The sequence below is a fragment of the Aristolochia californica genome, unplaced genomic scaffold, assembly GCF_029961685.1.
Source record: "Aristolochia californica isolate CCGP_79_NKW_82.1479 unplaced genomic scaffold, dmAriCali1.0.hap1 SCAF_5, whole genome shotgun sequence".
In the NCBI taxonomy this organism is placed as follows: domain Eukaryota; kingdom Viridiplantae; phylum Streptophyta; class Magnoliopsida; order Piperales; family Aristolochiaceae; genus Aristolochia; species Aristolochia californica.
In genome coordinates this window covers 42,722,193-42,747,876 of record NW_027182214.1, presented here as the reverse complement: position 1 = coordinate 42,747,876, position 25,684 = coordinate 42,722,193, and the positions used below count along the sequence as shown (strand labels likewise).

At 37.5% G+C, this 25,684-nt stretch overlaps 3 protein-coding genes and 1 long non-coding RNA gene across 5 annotated transcripts; 1 reads left to right on the top strand and 3 right to left on the bottom strand.

Annotated features, from left to right (window-relative positions):
* Positions 1 to 158: 158 nt before the first annotated feature.
* LOC137965378 (DEAD-box ATP-dependent RNA helicase 8) lies at positions 159 to 3,726 on the bottom strand. Its single transcript, XM_068811677.1, has 8 exons — positions 3,703 to 3,726; positions 2,767 to 3,001; positions 1,795 to 2,033; positions 1,455 to 1,706; positions 1,186 to 1,366; positions 768 to 856; positions 624 to 697; positions 159 to 443 (listed from the first exon to the last, which is right to left on the bottom strand). The coding sequence occupies exons 1-8, from the start codon at positions 3,724 to 3,726 to the stop codon at positions 365 to 367; spliced, it is 1,173 nt and encodes a 390-aa protein (XP_068667778.1). The 3' UTR covers positions 159 to 364.
* Positions 3,727 to 3,805: 79 nt separating this feature from the next.
* Positions 3,806 to 6,917, bottom strand: LOC137965950 (uncharacterized). Its single transcript, XR_011116166.1, has 3 exons — positions 6,418 to 6,917; positions 6,177 to 6,326; positions 3,806 to 3,846 (listed from the first exon to the last, which is right to left on the bottom strand). It is a non-coding gene; the product is annotated as an uncharacterized lncRNA (long non-coding RNA).
* A 225-nt stretch (positions 6,918 to 7,142) lies between these two features.
* On the top strand, positions 7,143 to 8,183 carry LOC137965986 (steroid 5-alpha-reductase DET2). Its single transcript, XM_068812413.1, has one exon. The coding sequence runs from the start codon at positions 7,209 to 7,211 to the stop codon at positions 7,977 to 7,979; it is 771 nt and encodes a 256-aa protein (XP_068668514.1). The 5' UTR covers positions 7,143 to 7,208; the 3' UTR covers positions 7,980 to 8,183.
* A 9,805-nt stretch (positions 8,184 to 17,988) lies between these two features.
* Positions 17,989 to 25,626, bottom strand: LOC137966166 (acetyl-coenzyme A carboxylase carboxyl transferase subunit alpha, chloroplastic). Of its 2 annotated transcripts, none has more exons than XM_068812708.1 (12): positions 25,385 to 25,626; positions 24,621 to 25,009; positions 24,066 to 24,140; positions 23,528 to 23,635; positions 23,259 to 23,419; positions 21,957 to 22,071; positions 21,692 to 21,846; positions 20,828 to 20,879; positions 20,670 to 20,738; positions 19,889 to 19,966; positions 18,633 to 19,801; positions 17,989 to 18,366 (listed from the first exon to the last, which is right to left on the bottom strand). In XM_068812708.1, the coding sequence occupies exons 2-11, from the start codon at positions 24,945 to 24,947 to the stop codon at positions 18,635 to 18,637; spliced, it is 2,307 nt and encodes a 768-aa protein (XP_068668809.1). In that variant the 5' UTR covers positions 24,948 to 25,009; positions 25,385 to 25,626; the 3' UTR covers positions 17,989 to 18,366; positions 18,633 to 18,634. The 2 variants fall into 2 exon arrangements, with proteins under 2 accessions (XP_068668809.1, XP_068668810.1); XM_068812709.1 differs by having other exon boundaries at positions 25,390 to 25,626.
* Positions 25,627 to 25,684: the final 58 nt, after the last annotated feature.

Genomic DNA, 25,684 nt, shown 5'->3' with positions numbered 1-25,684 from the left:
GCCTTAGTGAATCAACTGAAACTCCAGTATAGAGACTACAGCAGTATAAGACTGATAAGTGGCTTTTTAGGAGATATAGATGACGCTGATTTATTAACAAGTGAAAGCAAAAATATCAAGAATCTGAAATGACATACCAAGTGAAGTTTAACAATCTTTTTCTATTGATAAATTATGGATCAGTTTGGAATGCATTTAGAAGATAGGAATTTCAAAGTCAGGTACGAAGAAAACATAAAGAGTATATCCACTGATAGCTTAAAACAGAGTAAGTTTCACTATGTCTATATATAATAATGGTGTAAATCCACGCCTTCCATTGAGTCTTCCCCCTTTTGTAATGACCAAACTCTACTAACCCCAATCACCTGCAGTATATAGCCTGATCTATTTGAGGTGGAATTTGCTTGATTTCAGTGCCAAGTTCTTGCTCAATCCTGTATCTGAAAGCACCAGCAATCATGGTCAGAGAACTTGATTTTGGATTTTCCAACCATCTTGCTGCTTGTCGTCAAAATTTTGAAATATAAAGTAATCAAAAGTTTTTTATAAGGATTTCCCACATTTCTTGACTGCATTCAGTAGAAGAGAGTAAACATGGTATGAAAATCCAGCTCACTTACAAGTTAAAACGATCTTCATATGTAACTAAGTTCACGACTAATCCAAGGTGACCGAACCTTCCTGATCGTCCCACCTGCATTAGAACCCTCCAATTAGAAAATAGACACCTCTATGACAAAATTGAAGGAGAGTCACAAACATACCCTATGCAAGTAACTCTCAGAGTTTTTTGGAAAGTCGAAGTTAATAACAACATTCACTGCCTGGATGTCAATACCCCTTGTGAACAGATCTGCCAAAAAGAATAGTAAAATTAAGGGATCAGAATAAACATATCACACTTTGATGAAAAGTGTCAAAGTTGCTAGTAGATGAATGTGTCAGATTTGTTCAAGCCTTGATTAACAGACAGTCTAAAGTTGCAAGCACAGCAATTGTTGAATCATGTAACTGGTTGAACAACCCAAGGATCTGAAGCATTTGAATGATTAGCAGGAGAAGGGCTTGCCAGCAAACATGAGTCTGCCTACATGCATGCCCCATTTATAGGATAAAATCATGGGAGAAATCCTGGCAAAAGACAGTCCTGGAGAAAACTTCCACAGATAACGCAAGACTTACCAGAACAAACAAGATTTCTGCAAGCACCATTGCGGAAGTCATGAAACACTCGATTCCGATGTGATTGAAGCATTTTAGCATGAATATAGAAGCATGAATAGCCCAACTCTGTGATTTTTTTAGCCAACAGTTCAACACGGTTCACTGAATTGCAGAATATTATAGATTGATTTATTTGAAGCTGTGGGTAAAGAAGTCCACCAAGTCAGAAGTTTTCCTCAGTATAACCAGAAAAATTGATCAAATTATTGAGAGAGAGAGAGAGAGACCTTGGAGAAAAGAGTGTTAAGGCAATGAACTTTCTGCCTTTCCTCTACGAAAGCATAATATTGAGTTATGCCCTTCAATGTCAGCTCATCCATGAGATTGATGACATATGGCTTGTGCAAAAATTTATCTTTGAAGGCCTTCACAGTAACTGGAAATGTTGCAGAAAATACTACAATTTGGCGATTCACAGGAAGGTGAGTGATCAGCTGCTCCACCATCGGTTGGAACTCTTGGGATAAAAGCTTGTCAGCCTGAAAGAGACAGCAACACAACATATACGCATCTAGGAATACAATAATGTAAAAAGACTACTAAAGCAGCAGTACGCCTAAAAGATACCTCATCCATGACAAGCATGGAACAGTCTTTCAACACGCAAACTCCTTTCCTAGTAAGGTCGAGGATTCTACCCGGAGTCCCCACAAGTAGATGAACTGGCTGAAACAAACGCATGATGTCATCTTTTAAGCTAGTCCCTGCTGTGGTGACCATCACTTGAATCTTCAAATGTTTCCCTAGCTCTTTGCAGACTTGTGATGTTTGAAGTGCCAGCTCTCGGGTTGGAACCAATATAATAACTGCAAAATATTTGCTGTCTTCAGATCAGAACAAAATGTATCCAGACATGTAAATGTTCAACCACAGGTACATGTGAATAAATTCTTTGACACACTATGCTTTTCAATACCTAGTAATGATGATTTTTAGTCAGTATTTATTTTTTTACTGGCACCAAAAATAAAATAATGTCATAAACAAAGCAAATTTAGCTAATATTATTCACTGCAGCAGTGACAAATATGAAGATATTTTTCATACTCAAGACAGTAGCAAAGAGATCATATTTAATGTGATGTTTTGAACGGGCCAGTACACCATCAGATTAATCCCTTCAAACATGGGACATTTAAAATGGTCAAAACGCATGAATAAGGGAAAGAATGAAACAGAAGACAAATGATAACATCGGCACCTAAAGTTAACATGAACCACATTCACCAGACAAACAATTCCATGCTCTCATAGGAAATAGAGCAGTGATGTTCATACACAAGAACTTTCACAGCGGAGTAGTTAGGTCCTACTTAAAAAAAGTTATAAGAAAATACACCAAAATAATAAGTCAAACCAGATGAAATATATCGTCTTGTAACGGTAAACAGTCCAAAATAATAGCTTTTACATGGACATCTGAAATTTACATTGAACCGTATAGAGAAAAAAGCCCCAACATACCAAAAAAATGATCAGAGAGTTCACAAAAATTTTCCTATCCGAAATAACAACATTCAAATGAGAAGAAGACAGTACCTTGGATGGAATTCTTATTCTGATCAATCTTTTCCACTGCAGGGATGCAGAATGCAGCAGTCTTTCCTGTCCCATTTTTTGCTCTAGCAAGTATATCACTCCCAGTCAATGCTATCGGAATGCTTTCTTCCTGAATTGGAGAAGGTCTTTCAAAACCCTTCTCATATATGCCCATGAGCAGCTCCCGTTTAAGAAAGTAATCTTCAAACTCATTACCTTTTGTAGCAGGTACATTCTAAACAAAACATCAACCATAAAAATAAAATTCGTCATCCATTTCCACAAATATTGAAAAATATTGAACCCTTCGACAAGTTTACAGTTAAAGAGAAATGTTCCATTTTCAAGAAAAAGAAGGTGCTTTTTACACACCATGTTGTAAAGGAGCCTTTAATCTATGCAGTTACAATCAATTTTCTTATAATAGTTATAAACCCTGATAGGTAAATGGAAACTGCATAACAAGGAAAAAATTAATAGACAAACAACAAGAAAGAAAAGAAAAAAACTCAAATTATAACCTAGTAATTTAAAATTAGCAGACTGGGTCATCCGATTGTAAGGAATCCGAAAACAAAGATACATAGATCATAATTAATGAGCCAGTTGCATACCCACAACACAAGCATTGCCACTCATCACTCGTTTGCATGCCCAAGTTGCCTACTGTTAATAATTCGCAAAATTTTAAAAACTCTAGATGACCTGCACAACTCATCCGTGAATTACTGATACTAGCAAGTAATGGCTCAACAGATACGCAAGCTTCACTAAAACATGATCATCAGCTTTCGTGTTCAAGATTTAAGAATAAAGCAACAGAATTGCAAAAATGTGATTCTAGACATATAACCTTAACAACAGAATCATGTTCAAGAAACCTTAACAACAGAATCATGTTCAAGAAACCTTGACAATAAAATCTGCCACACAAACCTCAAGCTTAGAATCTTTCATCATCTCTTTCCGCTGATACTTCTCACATAAGAAGTCCAGGACCTCTTTTGAGGGGTTCTAAGATGTCTTTGAGTCACAGTCCCCCTTACTTTCCTTTAACATCAAAGGCGACCTCCCCAATGACTGCATGTGCAATACTTGTTATAAAAGCACCGTTATTGCCGGATGTAGTTTGTCAACATGTCAAACATCAATATGTGCCATTCTCATTTTGGAAAAACAAATATTATTTTTCTCTCTGAACGGAAAATTATATTTCAGAAAAGCAAAACCATCAGACTATCCCGTGTTCATGTTAGATATATCCTTTTTGAGCTTTGCTGACTATATATGGTGTTACCAATCTCACGGAATGGCAAACAGAAGATTGTTAGATACTGATTCTTATGTTAGAAACGACAAAAATCTGCCAACATTAAATACTTTCTTAATTTATCTTAGAAAAAGATAAAAGTCTATCAACATCAAAAGCTTACCTTAATAATGTGTGCTAGTCAACAGATTCCCTTCATTAGCTTGGGGAATACAGGTATTTTTTTGAAAATGGTAAGATGATTTTATTGAGTTATTACCAGGGTGTAACAACTCGGAATTGGACCCGAGTGAATTGGGACATTACTCGGGTCCCTGAATTTCGAGTCAGGCCACCTGTAGTTGGATTGCGACTCGCCCATTGCAGAAGGGTTGAGTCTGACCCCCAGACCAACCTGCCCAGATCCAATCCAGCTGGGTCGACTCAGCGAGTCATAACGCCATGGTTATTACTTTTGAGTACAAAGCTAGAGTGCATGCATAGGATACAACACATTTTACACGGGGAAGCCCATATGGGCTACAAGGGGAGAGGTCCCCAGGGACAGGGACAGTCAGGTGATTCATGCTAGCAACAACTTTTTAAAGTCTTATCCAGTTTTTAAGCAACTTGTTTGATAGTGATAACTAGCTCTTATGCAAGCAAAGTACCCATGACAGGTGGCAGAGATTGGTGATCAGAAGAGCATAATATAACAGAGAGAAAAAAGAGGGTTCTGCCCTGTGTGTCTATAGTTGTGTGTGATCACTATATAAATCAAAAGAGAACATTAAGCTTCCTTCCCCTTAACTTGTAAACTCTTTTATAAAAATAGATAAATATGTAAATAAATAAATAAATAATCTTCTCTCTTCCCCCATTTTATTGATATAGAAAAGATGAGAAAAGCAAGATTTCCATAGGAAGATTTTGCCATCAATACATATTTCCTAAAGAAGGCAAATAATCTTTCTTTATTTAAATGTTGATTATACACTCACACAACCCCCTTACCCCCTGGTGAGAGTTGAACTCAAGACCTCACACTTGAAACCTCCCCATGTGACCCCTGAGCCAAAGGCAAATAATTTTTGTGTGACCATACTCATTCATTATATGGAAATCTCCCACGCAATTTAAAATTCGCATTAATAGGACTACATAATTACCTCTAGTGCAATAAATTTTCTTTTCCTAAACCACATAGTGCAATTTTCTCCTTGAAACCAAGGCCTATTGTATTCCAGACATGCAGCCTAGAAGATTATCATGACTTCAATAATTCCAATTGACATCATACATCAAATTTACAATTCTTTTTTTTTTTTTACTCTTCGAATTATGTGCTTCTTCTTTTCTTTTATGACATACCATAGATAATTTGTGGTTTGACTTGAACCCAAGCTCCATACCAAGAGAACTTGATATGACCATGACCGTTATGCTATCCGCTCAACCACCATGAAGAACTTTTCATACAAGCTACATGTCAAAATGATGAAAAGACCATGCCAGAGATCACTGACCAACAACAGAGATTAGTAACATAAAAATAAGGCAATGACAAAAGGTATCTGCTAAAGGTTTAGAGAGAGCTACTTAGCCAACACAAGTATTGGGTACAAAGGCAGCACTAGAAAGAAGACATTCTGCATGAGATTGTTTTGCACTCCATCTAGGTAAAGTAGCAGTGGAGAAAATTACTTCAGAAGGATAAAGTATTTCCTACTATGTCGGCAGTGCTTACATAAGACTTCAATGTCTTGGAAATTTGCTAACTTTCAGGTTTATTTAAAACATTTGTGGCCAAGTTAAACACCAGATTAATGCCTTACCTTTTAATGTTTTGACTAGTCGTGTCCTAACAAATTTCATTCGCAGATGTATTACCATAACGACAGACACGTAGGAGAAGCCTCACTCCAACTAATAACCATATGGAGTAGGAATGGGCTTTTAAGTTTGACAGTAGCAAAACTAGAGAGAGTGGACCAATATCTTCTTATTTTCGTTAGAAATGCAAACAGAATCTCCTTGTTGAACAGCAGGAGCTGTGCTCAGGTACAAAATGGTGCCGATTATGCTACGACACTTTTTAACCAGAAAGGATAATTAACTTCTCCCCGCGACTCCATGAACCCCAAGTGAAAGGAGATTCTACCTCAGTCTTATAGCGGGTGTCAGGTGGCGGAAGCTTTAGCTGGGCCTTCCAATCATCTGAACTGGCGGAAAGTTACAAAGTGAAGTGAGCACAACGAAACCTCAGTAGAAAGTTCTCTGCAAATGTCCAAGAATAGTGTCTAGACAAAGCCTAACACAAGCAAAAGAAAAAGAGATCAAGAAATGTAAGGGAACTCGATTTATCTCAATGATATGAAGAATAAGAACCAGAGAAGCGATACCTTCGGTTAACACTCTCAGACTGAATCGGCTTGTCTTCAACAGCCTGATCAACCTCTCCAGCCGAGAACCCAGCGGTTGATTCCTCTGGAGCCATTGCTGCTGCAAGGTGGAATGAGAAGCGCTTCTCCGAATGTAATTTTGCTTCACATAAGAGCTTCCATTGCCAGAGCGAGCATTCGCCGCCAGCAGGGCGTTTCGACCTCGAGCTTGCATAGCCCCGACAGAGAAATCAAATGTTGGAAATAAGTTTCTAGGGCTTATCGAACACAGAGAGTGGAGTCAGACTTGAAGGAGGAGCTTCCATGATCGGCATTGTATGGTTTGTTTTTGTGTAAGATTTCATCAGAAGAATGCCGCGAGAACTGTGTATGAGAGAGAGCGAATTACTCTGGCCGCAGTCTCCCTTCTCTGATCACTTCCCCCACCAGGGTTTATTCAAATAATTTCGTAAAAAGGAAAATAAAAATTACATTGGGAGCTCCAAGGTCTAAAAAATCTGATTTACCTTTTTCTTTTTTATTTTCTTTTATATAATTTCCAAAGATGCTCCTAGACTCCTAGTAAATTGATAAGAAGATTCGGAGCAACCAACGGTATAAAACAAATATTCCGGTATTCCGGAGAATCAGCGGGCATGTCTGTTCCGATACATCTACTCTTTAAATAATGCTCTTTCGAAAATATTTAGGTTGATAATATAAATTAATTTGCTTTGTTAGCTTATTAAACCCTTTTCCCCCCTCTTGCGGTCTTCCATACGACCTCTTGCAGAAGCTATCCGCCGCCTCTCATGGCACCAGAGGAATCACTCTACGACCTCTCCCTCCTCTGTCTCTACATCTTCGCACCTCTCACCTACTTCCCTCTGCAGTTTCTCCAGGCGCCCTACGGCAAGCACTTCCGGACGGGATGGGGCCCGACGCTGCCCCCAGCACTGGCCTGGGCCCTCATGGAAAGCCCCTGTCTCGTCTTCTCCCTCTTCCTCCTTCCCTTGGGCAGGCACCGTGCCAATCCCGAAGCCCTCGCCTTCATCGCTCCTTTTCTCCTCCATTACATCCACCGCACATTAATCTATCCGACATACCTCGGCGCCCGCAAGAACCCCGCGCCGTTCCCCCTCTCCATCGCGCTTCTCGCCTTTATCTTCAACCTTCTCAACACTTATGTACAGATTCGGTGGCTCTCGCACTACGCTGAGTACGGGATCACCGGCAGGGCGTTCTGGGCGCGGGTGGCGGTGGGAGCGGCTATTTTCGTCGCAGGCATGGTGGTGAATGTACGGTCGGATCAGGCGCTGATCGCCCTGAAAAAGGAAGGGGGCGGGTATAAGATACCAAGGGGCGGGCTATTCGAATTGGTGAGCTGCCCTAATTATTTCGGGGAGGTGGTGGAGTGGCTGGGATGGGCGGTGATGACGTGGTCCTGGGCGGGGTTGGGGTTTTTCATATACACCTGTTCGAATCTGGTGCCCAGAGCGAGGGCGAACCGGCGGTGGTATCTGGAAAAGTTCCCGGAGGAGTATCCAAAATCTAGGACGGCAATCTTCCCGTTTGTATACTGAGAAGGAGAGATTTTCTTCCTTCTTCAGTGATTCTGGTTCAAGAGACAAAATGCTGCATGTAAAACCCTGAAATAAATAGGGATGAAATGAAAATCGATGTGTGTTGGGGTTCTGACCATTCTTCATTTCTGAGTGATGATAACAGATAAATACTTTTTGCGCGCCTTGGTTGGTGCTCTAAATGTTCTCTTTTGGGGCTCTAAATGTACTCTTTTGACATCATCCAGTCTTTAGTTATCGCCTCCTCTATTTGGTTTGTCTGAAGTTGTGATCAACTGTTACATGGATCCACCCAAATGACTGTGAGATTTCTTTGCGTCTTACAGCTTCTGCCGCGGCCATCCATTCGTTTGTCGCAGGGTTTCCTTCGCACAAAGGCGGTGATGGTCGGAGATGTCTGTGTCCGGATCCAAATGAAATTGACTCCCGCCCGAATTCTCCGTCTGATGAACCCTGATCCAGTCCGTTACAAGCACCAAAAAGAAACTACTTGGTAAGCTTTTTCTCTGAGCTTGCATTTGTAGAAGAGTTGTAAAATTTCAGACGGTAATGATCCAGGCGTACCGTGTGGTGTTGCTTATCCACGCAATTCAGATCTTTGTAGTATTCCGACGCCAGGTATTCTTCTACTGGTTCGCTTCCATTGCAGATTACTTTCTTCGGAACGAGAAAAGAAAAAACTAGAGGTTTTATGAGCAGAAACAGAGGATGTAAATTCAAGAATCGCAAGAAGAGAAAAATCATTAAGAGAAAGAAAACAGAAAGGAGGATGAGATATCAGGTAATTGTTTCCGCATGTTGGAATTATGGTTTTAAATATATTGTTTATAAAATAAAATTACCATGATTCATATGGCGTGGGGCCCACTTCTAGATGTTTTGTCATTGGATGTTCAATACAGGGAATATTGGCCAGCACATCCCTCATAGAGGTAGATTAAATGGATGCATTGATTTAGTGGACACATCTCTTGAGAATAAGGAGATGTGTCTCTTTTGAGGGGATGTATATCTCCTAAGAGGATGTATCTCTTCTAAGAGGATGTGTCCTTATGAATAGTCATTAGTGCCACACCATTTGAAAATCTATAAATTCCTCCATGGTCTTATAAGTGAGGCTAAGGCTATTTTGCACACCCAGTCTGGCTGAACGGGAGCAAACTTATCACTTGTAAACGAATTATCAAAGATTATCTTGTGCACTTCAAGTTCTATTTATATTCTTCACGATGACAGGTACGTTATCTTTATTTTTATTATTTTAATTCTATGATATATGTACGGTTCTCATGATAAGAAAAATTATGGAGGAGTCTGGTATCTTAGAGATAGATTCTAATTTTCTATATTTTTCCATTTTTTTTTGGATTTTTTGGCTATTTATTTGTGAATGGAAATAAGCTTAGTTTAGGCTTATTGGGTTTTGGCGCCGCAGGCGGGCCTGATGGTGCGGGCTACTATGCGCGGGCTACTGCGTGCGGGTCTGCTGGTGCAGGCTTGCCAATATGCAGGCTTGTGCGGTCCAGGTCGTTAATGACCCAGAACCATGAACCAAATCGGGTTTTTGCCAATATAATGAGCCAGAATGTGTTTTAAGGGTTTATTTTCACATAGAATTGTATTTTGAATAGAATTTCTATGTTATTTGAAATTTATTTGGCTATTTTAAGTATTTATAATTTGTGTTATTGCATGCCTTGTTATATATTTATGTATTTGTATGTGAAAATTAACATAATTATATAATTTGCAAAATCCCCCAAGGGTAATGCATTTTGTATAAATTAAATTAATTTTATGTGTGTTTATTTTGAGTATAATTTGTTTTATAAGTTATACTAATTTTATTATACGATTAGCAAAATCCCTAAAGGGTAATGCGAATTGTATAATTAGATTAGTATGTTGTAAATTAATTCATATGAATCCCCAAAGGGTAAGTATGAATTAATTTATTTGTTTGTTTGCTGGTTTGTTGATATTGTTGGTTGTTTATCATGGGTGGAATGATTATATAATTATGTATGTTCTTCCAAACATTGAAATATTTTCTGGATGAGACGAATATTAATTTTGCTGAGTTCCTAAAGAAAAATGTATTTGATGGGACTAATTATGTGAACTGGTCACAACGGGTTGACTTAATGTTACAAGGCTATAGGTTTGATAAGATTATCAAAGTGGATACTCCTCCTCAAAGACCTTCCCGAATAAACTATCCCGATAATCTGAAACAGTATAAGAAAAATTTTAGAAAATTTAAGGAATGAGATAATGCTAATGAAATTTCAAGGTCACATATTCTTGGGGCTCTAAGTGTGACTCTCTTGATGACTTATTTTCATGTCCCCATTACAAAAGAGATTCTCGACCAAATTGAGGCTAAATATGGTAAAAAGTCGTCTACTCACATCAATAACTTATGGCAAAAGTTCACTCGTGCCAAATGGGAAGAAAATGTTGATGTGAGAAAACATGTAAATGACATGCTTGCTATGGCATATGAGTTACAATATCATGGTAGACCAATGGATGAAGAAACTAAAGTGGTCACCATTATCAACTCTTTACCCAAATCTCTCAAATATATTCAAGACTTTTATTCTTTGTCCAAGACAGTGGACTATATTTGATTTGGTTAATATGATCGACCACCAGTCCGAAAGATTCAATCCAAGTATGGAGTTAGATAAACTTTCACCTAGTGCTAATATAGTTTTGAAGCCGAAGAAAAAGAATTTTAAGAAGAAGGGAAAGAACTTTCGATTTCAAAACTTCAAGGACAAAAAGGTCAATCAACAAGGTTGAAGTACATGCAAATCAACGTGTTTGCTTCTTCTGTAATAAGCCAGGACATATAAAGAAGTATTGTAGGGCTTTGAAAAGCATGCAAGAAGGGTAACATGAGAACACCAGTGAGTCCTTATCTCTTGAAACTTATACTATTTATATCAAACCTTTTAGTTGGTGGGCTGATTCTGGTGCAACTGTTCATGTATCAAATGAGTTGCAGGGCTTCAAGGAGCTAAGAAAGATTGAGGACAAAACAAGCTTTATTTACATGGGAAATGATGAAAAGGCCATTGTGGAAGGCATAAGAACTTACCGGCTAAAACTTGTTGATAATAAGTTTTTTGATTTAGAAGATTGTCTTTATGCTCCTTCTATGAGAAGAAGTCTATTATCTGTATCTTGTCTTGAGAAACTTGGATTTACATTTTACTTTGGAAATCGAAAGTTTCTTATTTTACAAGAGGTTTTCGAAATTCTGGTCTATATCAATTGCAACTTAGTGGAAATAAGGTGTTCAATGTTTTTACTTCTTTGGATATTAAAGAAAATGAATTGTATTTGTGGCATTTACGACTAGGGCATATAAACAAGGATATAATTACAAGACTTGTGACACAAGGATTATTGAAAAATCTTTCACATAATGATTTTCCTATTTGTGAGTATTGTATATATGGGAAAATGACAAAGATACCATTTCCATCCAAAGGCTCAAGAAGTTCTCATTTTTTGGATATTATTCATTCTGATATATGTGGACCTATGAATGTGAATGCTCGTAATGATCATTCGTATTTTATCACATTTATAGATGATTTCTCAAGATATGGAAGAGTATATTTACTGCATAGAAAAAATGAGGCCTTAGATTATTTCAAAACCTTCAAATTGGAGGTAGAAAATGCCACAGGAAAAAAAATCAAAACATTGCACACCGAAAGAGGTGGAGAGTATTGTTCGGAGTTATTCTCTGAATTTTGCAAGTCAAACGGGATTATCCATATGTTTAGCATGCCTTATATACCTGAACAGAATGGTATTGCTGAAAAGAAAAATCGAACCTTACTAGAGATGGTAAGATCTATGATGGCACTTGCAAATTTGCCAATATCCTTTTGGGGTGAAGTACTATTGACAACTACCTATATCTTAAATAGAGTGCCTTCAAAGTCCGTTGATAAAACACCTTATGAGGTATGGTTAGGCAAAACTCTTAGTCTTAACCATTTTAAAGTATGGGGATGTGTTGCTCATGTTTTAAAACTTGATCCTAAAGATAAATTGAAGTCTAAGACTCGAAGATGTTTATTCGTTGGGTACTCTGAACATTCGAAAGGATATAGGTTATATGATCCTAAGGAAAAGGTGATTATTGAAAGTAGACATGTAAAATTCATTGAGGATAGATTTGATTGTGATAAAGATTTAGGTATGAAGTCTCACTTGGAAGAATGTGTTGAAACGTCTTCTTCTGAATCTCCTTCTAATAAAGAGAATTCCACCCAAATGGATATTCGAAGAGGGATTAGAGAAAGAAAACCTAGTCAACTTTATCATCTTCAGATTTTTATACCTATGCTGGAGAAACTTATGAAAGAACATGGTTGAATGAAGATGTTACAAATCCTGACACTTACGAGGAAACACTCCTTGATGTGGATTCCGACAAGTGGAAGTCGGCAATGGAAGAAGAGATGGACTCTATGTATAAAAATAAAGTTTGGAAACTTGTTGATCCTTCTACATTGGTTAAGTCCATTAAGTGCAAGTGGATTTTTACAAGGAAGAGAAATGTTGAAGGTAAAGTTGAAAGATTCAAAGCTCGTTTTGTTGCCAAGGGTTTTACTCAACAATACGGGATTGATTATGATGAAACATTCTCTCCTGTTACAAGGATACAGTTTATTCAAGCTCTCCTGGCATTGGTTGCATATTATGACTATGAGTTGTTCCAAATAGATGTTAAAACCGTTTTTCTAAATGGAAATTTGGATGAGAAGATTTATATGGAACAACCACATGGATTTGTTAGACCTGGAACTGAAGCAAAAATGTGTAAATTAGACAAGTCTATTTACGGTTTGAAACAAGCCTCAAGATTATGGAATGTCAAGTTCAATGAAGCAATTACAGCGTATGGTTTTACTCAGAATCCAGAAGATCATTGTGTTTATATAAACACAGTGGGAGATCGCATTGCTTTTCTTACTTTATACGTAGATGATATTTTATTAGCCGGGAATGATATTCAGTTACTCCAAGGTATAAAGAGATGGTTGTTTCAGACATTTGATATGAAAGACCTTGGGGAATCTTCTTATATTCTTGGTATTAAAATTCTACAGGATATATCTTTGCAAAAATTGAGTTTCGTCTTAAGAAAAGTATATTGACACTCTTCTAGATCGGTTTCACATGTCTAATTGTATACAAGGTAAAATACTTTATGATATCACTAAAACGATGAGCCATGTGGATTGTCCTTCTCGCCTCAAAGATAAGTTGGACGAATCTAAGTATCCATACGCTTCTGCTGTGGGGAGTTTTATGTATGCTCTTATATGTACAAGACCTGATCTTGCTTATGCTGTTGGGATTCTTAGTCGATTTCAGGCTAATCCAGGTTTCACTCACTGGGAAGGGGTAAAATGGGTAATACGCTATCTAAAAAGAACAAAGTCATATGCTTTGACTTATCAAGCGGACAAGTTGGAATTGGTTGGTTATTCCGACTCAGATTATCAAGGATGTGTTGATACCCGAAAGTCTACTTCTGGTTTTATCTTTATGTTTGGAGGAGGTGCTATTTCTTGGAAAAGCAAGAAGCAAGACTGTGTCGCGCAATCAACCATGGAGGCAAAATATGTGGTTATGAACTTTGCTACAAGGAAGGCTGTCTATCTTCGCAAATTCTTACGAAGTCTTCTAGTGGTAGACTGTGTGGAGCGATCTATTCCTCTATTTTGTGATAATGAATCTACTATTGCTATCACGAAAGATCCGAAGTGTCACTCCAAGGCTAAACATATCGAAGGGGAATACCACTATATACGAGACATGCTGAGGAAGGAGGAAGTTGTTCTATATAAGATATCTTCTCAGGATAACTTAGCTGATCCACTAACCAAGTGTCTTCCCGTGACCAGTTTCACTTTCCATGTGGGGAACATGGGTTTGATTTGTTTATAATTGGTGAGACCAAGTGGGAGAACATTGTTTTGTATGCATTATGGGCTCAATGATTTGTAATACTATGTATGTCATGACATTGTAATTTATATTTCATGAAATGATTTTGAAAGAATGCATATGCTTTTGTGAGATAATATGAGTACTCAGTGTATGCCTTGAGATTCAGCTTCCTTATTAGGTATGCACTTGTAAGTGTATATGTGAGGGTCTCAATAGGGAATGACGGTTGAGTCTCTAAATTGTCTAGGCCAATGGGACTGCATAAGCATAGTTTCCTTTACGGCTAATACTCATGTTGGTATAGAACTTTACCCTGAGCTCCTCAAGTATTGAGTATGTTATGGATGGCGAGATGCCTTGATATCCAACTTTTCTATTAGGTATATACTTGTATGTATATACGGAAGGGTCTCAATAGGAAGGTTGGGTTGAATGTCTAAATTATTCAAGCCTATGGTACTGATTAGGCACAGTTAGCTTAGTGGCTAATACTCAAACTGGTATAGAGTTTTACCCTGAGTTCAGGTCCGAGTATGCTATGAATGGAGACCGCTGAATTGGCAAATTTGACAAGTATAGATTTGGTTTATTCCCCAGCCTTGGATATCTAAGATATATATTGTGTAGACCCGGGTTAACTACACATGTATATTAAAATGTTTAAGGTAATGCATATGGTCATGGTATGATTTTATGTGTCAAGATTAATTTTTTATGTTTTTTCGAAAATCGGAATTTGAAATGGATTTGAAACCAAGTGGGAGTTTGTTGGAATTATGGTTTCAAATATATTGTTTATAAAATAAAATTACCATGATTCATATGGCGTGGGGCCCACTTCTAGATGCTTTGTCATTGGATGTTCAGTACATGGAATAATGGCCAGCACATCCCACTGTAGAGGTAGATTAAATGGGTGCATTGAAGTTCTATTTATATTTTTCAAGATGAAAGGTACGTTCTCTTTATTCTTATTATTTTAATTTTATGATATATGTATGACTCTCATAATAAGAAAAATTATGGAGGATTTAATATTTATTTTTATGATGTTTATTTTATTATTGTTAGACATCAAGTCTAACACCACAGAGAGCGGCGACGGAAGGCAGAAGTCATAAAAACTTAAAACAAATGGTGTTGTTTGCGAGAGATGATTGGAGCCAGAAAAAAAGCAGGAGCAGCGAATTTGACTTAGGAATGACTCCAAATCTTGAAATTTGGCGAGTCTGCGTATAGAGTGGAGTATCCGCTGCTCATCGGCTTCGTATGACGCTTGGGAGAACGATTCCGTTGAAATACTGGTGAGCTTCGTATGGTCTTTTGGCTTCATCCCCCAAGGAGAGATGAACGTTGCTCCAGCTAGGTCACTCCATTCTGCTACGCCTCCCTGCGACCTTTCTGTTTCTGAGTGAAAGATTCTTCAGACGCAAACAAAGATGGAGCCGGATGATATTTTCCGTTCAGCTTTTCGCTTCTCCATTTTCGTACAGTCGACGTTCAAACACCCCAAGGGTGGCATCGGCTCGGTTAAGTAAACGAGCTGAGTTTGAGTGAACCTCGGTTCAATTTGGCGGCTTGTGAGGCGGCTTGTTACTTAACTAGCAATTTCGGGCTGACACTAATATTTTCGGCTTTTAGCTTTCTTTTCCTTTCTCCGGCTTTGTTCCATTTTCGGGCTTCAATTTCGAGGAGTAGCGAGTCAGGGATTTGAGTGGGCGTCTTCCTCTTCGTCGTCTTCATTCTTTGGCATTTTCCCTCTTCAGTATCTTCGTTCTTTGGCGTCTTTGTATTCCTCGGTGGAGGGGATGTAGCAGAAACTGGGTTATGTGATAGACGGTGAACTGGTAGGAGACAAAGAGATTTGCGAAGGGCTAGGTTGGCGAAATTTTGGAAGCACATCAGTCTGTTTGAGATATCGACACAATGGAGATACCGTTCTTGGTCCAGGTCTTCATAGCTGACGATGACTAGTGGGCGTAACGAGGGAGCTCTGCGGGTTTAAAATTTGTGGAGGAAATTTCTGTTTGCTGGGTGTACCAGCATTGATTACGACGGCGGGCGGTGTAGGGTTGGAGGTTGAAGACAACGGTTCAAACTGAGTTGATTTGGGCTCGGTCGGTCAACTCGGACATCCTTAAAAAATCAGTATTTGAGTGTGTGATTTGAACCCACGACCTCAACTTGAACTCTAATCCATGCCACCTCTTTGGATACATTTAATAGATATTTGAATAATTAGAAAATCAGTATATTTATTTTTTATGCCATTTCTCATTTACTTCATATGAATTAAATAATTTTACATGCAAATATGAATTTATAAATGCATATTTATGAAAAAAAATATTTAGGCTTTTATGCATACTTATCTATACATATTTTTGGTTCACCTAAATATAAGGAATTAATAATTGGCATCAATTTTAGTCAATTATCTTGATGTCATATTTTTGTTTACATTTGAATAATTGAGTAATAACCATAATATTTTTAATTATGAAAATTTCTAGTGACATTAAACTTAGTCACAAAAAGTTAATGACATACAAAATTGTGATTAATTATGGAGACATAATTATTTAACCCTACAATGTAAATGTTTGAGTGATTAATCAGGATGAGATAGAAATATTAAAAAAAAAAAATCTAATTGCGCATAGGCCTAGAAAATTTCTTGAGAGAAATTTGATCCCATCATAAAGTGATATAATCGTTTAAGTGTTATTATCTAAGCTCACATAAAAGATTATAATGACATATTGATTTATATGTATGAATTTATTTACATGGATAAATATTCAATATTTGGCTTAATAAGTTTTTTGTTTATTTTGCAGTTATTCAAACTATTTGTTCTAAATTTTGATTCCTCTAAATGGAGACAATTATACTGATTGGAAAGAGAAAATTCTCTTGTTATTGGAGTGTATAGACAATTTTATGCAGAGTTAATGGATAGAGGTTATGCCCAATTTTATGTAAAATGTATGTATACTTTTATATATAGTTTATGTCACATGTATTTTATGCAAAGTTTTAAATGTAGGTTTGAGCTTGAACTCGGCTCGAGTTCGAGTTCGAACTCAATAACAATTTTAGGCTCGAGGCTGAGTTGGACTCGACTCGATGCCACCCCTACTTGCAACTATTGCAGAAAATATCTAGCCAACCTTATCCGAAGCTGTAACGGCCGTACAACTTTGGAACAAATTTTTCTTCATTTCATCCCTTGGAATTCCATCTGTTCCTCTTTCCTTCCAAAACAGGTATTTTATTTTTTTTGAATCCTGGATTTATTTTTGTTTCTATAAAAATATAATATACAACTTTCTTGATCTTAATTTCACTTGTGAGAATCACTTAACAAAGAATCTTGATGATTTTTTAATTAGCAGTTTGAATGCATTTTCTTTACGATTATATGATTCGAAAAACTTTATATATGGAATCTACTTTAGCTACTGAACAATGTTATTAAATATCAACATTTTCATTTTAAAAAAGAATTAAGTCAAAATGTGTTTTGTATATGTTAATAAAATAATCATTTCCTTCCCAAACTATTTTCTGCAATGCTATTTTTAATTCTAACGGGGGACGAATAAAAACACTGATCATCTGTCCCCCATCTGCTGATCATCGTTTACCTTCGTCTCTAAAGGGGAAAAGTATTGGAGAACTGGGTTGATCTTCTGCAAATTTATTTTGTGCACAAGCATCTATGCATTACTAGTTTCTGAACAAGGTAGAGGAGAATATCATTTGTGAAATTTTGACCCTCACACTCACCAAGTTTTGTTAGCCATTTTCCTAAATTTAAAAAGCAATAGCGATGGAAATTTTTAAAATTCAAATAGCAGTAAAAAGTCTGTTATACTATAATAGGAATCACAGAAGCCCAGTTTTTTCTCAAACATGAAAGCAGTAAAAACAACCCAAAATGAGAAAAGGTTTCTTCGGAAAAGAAAATAATCAAAGCTAGAAGGGCATTCGAACCTTATTTCTGTTATATAACAAGACCTCGGGAAGGTTGAAGCTCAACCTTTTTACTTGCTCGGAGATCTACAAATTTCAAGGCCATGTAAGAGTTTGCTGTGTCTACAAATGATTTAAGAATCCCCTCCACCCAAGGGATAAAACAAATCCGAGAAACAAAAGAAACAGAATAAATAGACCTAGACAGAAAAATCAGCATTGGAACTGCCTACCAAGCTTACTGCATCCTACCGAATCTTGCTTAGTGGGGGCTCTATTCAGACATTGGAAGGAAGAGTTTCGAGTCCAAGACACTGGCGTTGAATTCCGGAAAGGTGCCCCGATAGTGAGAAATTATTATGAGAAAATGTCCATTTCACGGGGTGTGGAAGTGTGACTGTGCACCTTGTCCAGTAGTAAACACCTGCATCGTAAAATTCAATTAGTCAAGCAAAAAACAAGTAGAGAGAGGAAGAGAGGTCCAAGTTTTTTCTTTTCTTTTCTGTAACGGCGGAGCACAAGAATTGAGTTACGCAATCTCATAGTCAATGAACATACAGTTCCAAATAACATAAAAGATGATCAAAACTGGTCTATACTTAGGGAAGAAATCTGCATGATTGATGCACAATTCACATACAGCCCCAACATTTTTAATAAATAAATCGTAAAGGAATGAGTGATACATACTTTCAAGCACGCCCACGTGTGGTGCCCACATTTATCTCCAGTCTGGTCGCCTCAGGTCTTGAATCACCTTCATCCTCAGCTAGAGATCCCGTGGCCCTTGCAATTTCATTCTTCAGCTGTTTATGTTTATCTACTAAAGCTGGGATACTCACGGCATCCACCAGGTTCTCTTTGATCTGCTGTTTTAATTCTTCAATCTTGTTTTTTGACTCAGGGTCTGGTGATCTCCCTACCCTGGCGACCTCTATCTTCAGAAGCTCAATTTTGTTTTTCAAGTCTGAGGAATTGATTGAATCTTTAATTTTCTCAGCTATTTCTTTATTCAATTCGTCAACTCTGATCTTTATATCATTGAAAGACGGCTCTGCGCTCAAGTTACTGGTGCTTTCTTGTCGTGAAGTGATGTTCCGTAAATCTAGTTGCAATGATTTTAGCACATTGACCAATTCTGATCCTATCAGCTTCTTCACCTTAGAGATTTTCTCTTTTAGCTCAATATCAAGATCCCCTTCAGTAGACACTCCACCATTTGACATTTCAGATCTCAACATTTCAATTTTCTGCTTAATATCGGACTGGTCCATGACATCCTTGAGCCTCTTATTGATTTCCAGCTTAAGTGATACTGCTTTCTCTTCCTGCTCCGACAGTTTCTTGGCTTTGGTTAATTCCTTCAACATATCACGCTTATAACTCAAGCTACTGAAATTGGGGACCTCTGAGAGACCCTGGTTGAATTCCTCCTTTACTTTATCAATCTTGTCTTTGAGACCTAAATCAACATCCCCCAAAGTTCTCGCTTTTGTAACCTCCTTTCGCAGCATCTCAAACTTGTTTTGCAAGCCCATAGACTTGATGGCCTCTGCAAATTCATGGTCGACCTCCTTTTTGAGTTTCTGTATCATTTCATCCAAAGCCAGATCAGGATGATTAGATGATGATGTCTCCTTGGCTTCTAGAATTTGCTGTTTCAGCTTTCCAATTTCATCTGCCAACTTGAGATCTGACGTAGTGCTGATTTCTTCTTTCTCAATAATCGGCTCTTCTTTCTTCTTCATGTTGGCCTTCTTCACAGGGTCTTGTGCAATTCCTTCCTCAAATCCACCAAGACTCCGGAACTTGAGCATGCGATGTTTGAGCAGCTGTGGTGTATCCATTTCAAAGAGCTCCTGTATATGCAGCAGATAAAAGTCAAAGGGCTAATTTCCAAATGAATTATCTCTATAACATAAAATGTTATTGTCAAGCCATCCTACATTCATGGCACCAACAACTGCCATCTTTATTTGTTGTGAGGTCCACTTGGCATCAGTATGAGCGCCACCAAGTGGTTCCTGTAAAAAAGAGGGAAATATTTCAGAAGAAGGCAAGATAACCTAATATATAATATATGGCTTAAGACACTGATTATACTGTTTATAACAAACAAAGCAACATCAAAGAAACTTCCATCAAACAGCAGTTAAAGCAACACATTTACAACAGCACAGCAAGAGTTAAGGTGACTAACAAGCTATAAGTTCATATTTAGATCATTTACCACTTTCAAAACAGATGCCCTACTTCAACATGGAACTGATCCCATCATTCCTAACAAGCAGCTCATAAAACTAAAATGATCCAGTTGAGGCAGTTATAAAACTTTGGCTCTGAATATTTGTAAACTGTATTATCTTGCTTTATTTAATTTGAGTTCATTCTGAAGGAACTGCTTCCACCTAACAGCCACTTTCCTCTTTATATTATCCGGCTTTTGAATAGAGGGCTACTCTCTCCTATAGCACCCTAATACTGCTTAATGAATTAATAGAACTTTGGCCCTGAATATTTGTAAACTGTATTATCTTGCTTTATTTGTTTTGAGTTCATTCTGCTGGAATTGCTTCCACCAAACAGCCACTTTCCTCTTTACATTATCAGGCTTTTGAATAGAGGCTACTCTGTCCGCTATTTCTTTTACCACTCTGACACATGTAATCCAATGCAAAAACTACACCCTAGTGAGAGAGCAAAGGTTCAAGTAAAGATGAATATTACAGGAATTATGCCATCTGCTATTTTCAGCTTGCATAACTCTGTAGCAGTAATCTTCAACTTCTCAGCTGCCTGCATAGGTTTGAACAGAGTTTCAAATACTAGGAAGAAATAACAAATCATATGGAAAAATACACAACAATAAATGGCTAGATTTATACCTTCGGAGCTGCTTTGGAACTCTTCCACAAGATAGCAGCACATGCTTCTGGGCTGTTTGCAAAGAAAATGGAAAGATGACAACATAAGAAAATTCTCAAGAGAAAGATGTAAGATTCAAAAAATACACAGCTAATGGGCAAAACAGGGTAATCTTTGTTGGCCTATTATCAATTTCTTCTTAGAATTGGCCTCTATCATTAGAAATTTAACAAAGTTATATATTTATTGACTTTACTAATTTTTTACTTTCACAGTTAATACTCATGCAAATATGCTAGACCAAACAGTTGGGACTAAGCCTACACTAGGCCAATAAGGTTTTCACAGAGTAGAACTCCACGAAACCACTAAAAAGTTGCCTAAGAAGTTGTGTTTGTACTTCTCTGTCCACAGATAAGCACAGATATAACATTCTTGAAGTTTCTGGGATGCCAATATAATTATGCACTTTGAATGAAATCAACTGGCTAAAAAGCCAGTTCAGTCAATCAAGATAATCATAGGCGACAAGATCCCATTTCTTAGAAAAAGAGAGAAAAAAAAAAAGATTTTTCTTACTCCAATATTTTCAGGGTAACCTCTCTTTAAAAATAATCAGAGTAACCAAAAAGTTCACAATCAAATATGATTAATTGAATTCATTTATCTTCATTAAAATTCACATGTTCTCCATTATCAGCTTCAATTTTTCTGTATTAACACACATCAGCGGCGAACAAATAGTAGTAAAACAGGAAACATGTATGTTTTGCCTATATTGCATCCCAGAAAAAAAGTGAGCAAAGTTCCTCAATTCAACAAGCAATTTAGGTTCACTACAGAAATGCAACTAGGTAAAAAAGGAATAAGGATAGTGAAGTCACCTGGCAACAAAGAATACTGCATTTTCCAACATAAGTAGCTTATTAGCACATCCAATGGCCAGTGCACCACCAGAACCACCTTCCCCCATGACAACTGTAACTATGGGCACTTTCAAACCATACATGGTCCTCAGATTGTGGGCTATGGCTTCTCCCTGCATGCATTTGTGACACAAAGGGAAATTTGCAATCAAACTAAGATCCATGTAATTCTCTTCTTTTCACCAAACATAAGCAGCCATGCTTGAAGGCACCCGAGACTTACTTGACCTAACTCTTCAGATTTAAGGTCAGCAAAAGCTCCAGGTGTGTCTATAAAAGTAATGATTGGAAGTTGATGATGATCAGCATAGTACATCATGCGCAGAGCTTTTCTATAACTGCCCACATAAACCATCACTGTGATATAAACAGTCATTTAACAGTAACTTTGCTTAGATTGTAGCTCCAGAAAATAGGAAGCTCAAAAGAGTAGTCGGTAAAAATTTTAATATAAGCTAAGTCTCAAACTTTAAATATTTTCCTTCTACACTTTAAATACATGGAAGAAAATTTTCTATTGCACCTTAAGGAGTTTTGTTGACTATAAGATGTTGTTGTTATCATACATGATTGGTGGTAAAAAGTAGATACCTAATGCATAAACACATGTGGCAATGAACATAAGTAGTTGAGAAAGAGTCAGAGCCTCACACCTTCTTTACAGGGGATTAGGAACACATCAAATTATTAAGGCAAAGATGCAGCAAGGACAACTCAGACAGTTATAGTAGACTATAGGATAAGTACTGGGGCTACCCATCTCACTAGTGTACACCTCCGATAACATTTCATAAGATTCATACCAGGAAAAGCAACTCTAAGATGTAGAACAGTAAACAAGTGCTTTTTCCTTTCTTTTTTTCTTTGATAACAAATAGGTGCTTTTCTGAAGCAAAGAAATTATAAAAACCATAACAGCAGGTTACAAACAATTATGTACTATTCAGGACAGGAAAATAATGCATATGAAGGTTATTACATAGTTCACTAGATAAGTCTTCTTGCAAGACCTAAATTGAACTACTAGAACATAATTCAACCAATGTAGTCTGGCCAGAAAATGAAGGGACAATTTTGAATAGGTCAATGGGCAGCTAAATGGTTGGGAGGCAGAAAGATGGGGGGGGGGGGGGGGGGTCCGTGCATGCATTTAATTTAATTGTTTCCAGATTTAAAATTTCTTTTTATCAAGTTCAACTTGTGTTCCATATGGACGTGTCATTGTATGCTTCAACACTGTCAGAACTGACAAACAAAGTTTTCTCTGCATCCACTCTCAAATCAATCAGCAGCAATTGTCCAGGTTCTGGGCTTGAATATTTTACATAGTTCAACGACAGCAATGATTGCTTTATGAGTGGAGCCTTTTTCCCCTAACTTTGCTGTCAAAATTGGGATAATTTACTTTTTTTTTTCTAAAAGTAATAAATTAGTGCAACCAAAAAAAATCTAAAAGAAATTTGATACATCTGTGACAAAATTGGCATTCTCAAACTGTTTCTTTCCTCCATATAAAAAAATATACCCATGAGGTGTAGGCATCCCAAAGTTCCGTGCAATGTTCTCCTTTGTGTTTCTGCCTTTTTGATGACCAATGAACATGTAACTTCTGCCATCTATACTCCCAATGCCGGTAACTATTGCAGGATCATCATAACCAGCACGGTCACCATGAAGTTCTACCCACTGAAAAGAGAAAAGAATTGTTTGAGATGCTTGATGTTTACTGGACCCCAACATTAAAACTAAATAGATATGAATCATACAGTCTGCAAGCTAGAGAGTTTGCCTGACCTTGTCAGTAATGTTTAGCACATGATCAAGAAAAGTAGGCCTGTTGGGATGGCGAGCAATACTCAAGCGTTGTATGGGAGTCACGTGTGTATATAGATCTTTTAAAGCCTGAAAATGGAGACTTAACATGATGTGAAAATCAAATATAGCCTAGGTTAACCACCTTGATCATTTAGGCATCTTCTTATAAAGTTAAGGTAAAACCCCTACTCAAGGTTATGTTTCATTACTAGTAAACAATTTTAGATTACACTAAGAGACCTAAACTATAAGGAATTAAAACATAAAGTTACTGAGAGGGCTGCTAGGGACAAGAATCCTTCCTTAGAACTTTGTGTTCCGAAGATGTAAATACAATCATTGTCTAACGTGATGAAATAATAAGCTCCTGCTATGCTATGCCATCCTGTGAAAACATCTGACTAGACCAGAACCAAATTGAAATTTACTCGTATTCCAAGCTAATAAATAACATAAGACGATAATTTGCACCTTTAATTTTGATACACAAACGACCGTGTTTCAGAGAAGGAACTACCTGTTGATACTTAGTTTCCAGAGAAATTATCTGGTCACTGAAGTCTAACCCAGTTTCATCTGCCATCTTTCGTACCTGCAGCAAAAGAGGAACAGCTTATCCTCAACAACAAATTTCAGTAATTCAAAAAGTTTTAAAAATTTTAAGCGTCTAACATCCTCAATCTAATAACATAAAATAAGACAAATACAACAGTACCCTCCTGACTTAGGGGTCTAAAGGAATTTCCAGATGCATACTGGAGTGAAGAAAAAGTATAGCCAGTCCGGGGATGAAATTGGAACTTCTCTAAAGGCAACCTCATACAAATTAAAAATAACGCATTGGCAACGAATAACCAAAGACAAAAGGAACCGAATTGAAGAGAACAGAGTCATTAATCAATATTGATGCTGCAGAAAAATGGGAAAATGGTAGGTTCACTGCTGTGTATATCCTCTAGTTAGCTCAGAATCACTAATAAACAACATGCAATGGTGAAATGATAAAAATATTTAAAAGCTGCAAGAAGGTTAAGATACAATGATAGAAATTGGACGCGAACAGGTAACTCACATCAATAATCTTCCTCTCCAGATCTCGCAGCGGTTTCTCAAAACCTAGAGTGACTGGTTTAGGCTTTTCCTTCAAAGGCTTGAAGTGAGAGAGATAGCTGAGATATCCACCTTTGACATCAGGATCGATCTCATTAGGCCAAGGATAATCGTGCTTCTTCCACTTCATGATGTTCGCAGCAACAGTAAAATCCGCCCTTCTTGCCCCTAACTGAGCCCTGCCTAGGGCCTTCAAAGGAACGCCACTGACGCCATTACAGGAGCTTCGCAGAAAATCCGAGGCAGAAGTAGACGAAAGAGCAGTAGAAGGATGAGGTAAAGATGCCATTTCCGGCTCTCCCGGTTAATTCGCCGGAGAGGAAAGTAAATGACACTTGGCGCCAAATGCAACTGAAATATCACAAAACAGAGTGTTATACAACGAAATGTCCGTCGGCAATCCTAAGAACGAAGAGAAAACTTCGCCTATCACGAAAACTAACTTAACGAAAGCTCAAAACCTGGAAAAGAACGATTGCCAAACTTTCACCGGATCAAGAGACATTAAAATTCAAAACACTAAGCACCTATACCTTGCAAACGCATTGCACTGGAAAGAACCACGGATTTCATAAAATGCAAATCAAAATTCAAATCCTTGAAAAACTTCACCAAAGAGCTACAGATTAGTGCACAATAAGCTAGAGAGATATCCACTCCACCAAATCCAACAAAAAAAAACGAGAAATCTCGACGAACTAACATTGATAAGCCACAGAAAAATACCGAACTAGTTCGAAGATCTCGCCGAAGACTCCGGCGCCGAATATCAGAGGCTGGATCAGCAATGCAAAGAGCAAGAAAGAGGAGAAGAAACCTAAACCCGAGCGGGGAAGGACAGAATGCGAACAATAATGGAGGAAACGTGGATATCAACTGCTCGCAGCATCGAGGAGATCGTCTAAACGCTCGCTTTCCGCGATGAGTTCGCAAGCGAGCCAAATAGCCTTTCGATACATCTTATGCGAGAGACGAGACAGAGACGAAAAATAGGGAAAAAATAAAAAGAAAATTAAACTGAAATTC

Excerpts from the sequence above, each read along its gene's own strand:
- LOC137965378 (XM_068811677.1), bottom strand. The coding sequence starts at position 3,726 with ATGATGAAAGATTCTAAGCTTGAG. Across the intron at positions 857-1,185 it reads CAGAAATCTTGTTTGTTCTG|ATCTGTTCACAAGGGGTATT; the intron begins GTAAGTCTTGCG and ends TCTTTTTGGCAG. Across the intron at positions 444-623 it reads TATGAAGATCGTTTTAACTT|ATACAGGATTGAGCAAGAAC; the intron begins GTAAGTGAGCTG and ends TGGTGCTTTCAG.
- LOC137965986 (XM_068812413.1), top strand. The coding sequence starts at position 7,209 with ATGGCACCAGAGGAATCACTCTACGACCTCTCCCTCCTCTGTCTCTAC.
- LOC137966166 (XM_068812708.1), bottom strand. The coding sequence starts at position 24,947 with ATGGCATCTTTACCTCATCCTTCTACTGCTCTTTCGTCTACTTCTGCC. Across the intron at positions 24,141-24,620 it reads TGGAGAGGAAGATTATTGAT|GTACGAAAGATGGCAGATGA; the intron begins GTGAGTTACCTG and ends CTTTTGCTGCAG. Across the intron at positions 23,420-23,527 it reads TGCTAAACATTACTGACAAG|TGGGTAGAACTTCATGGTGA; the intron begins GTCAGGCAAACT and ends TTCTCTTTTCAG.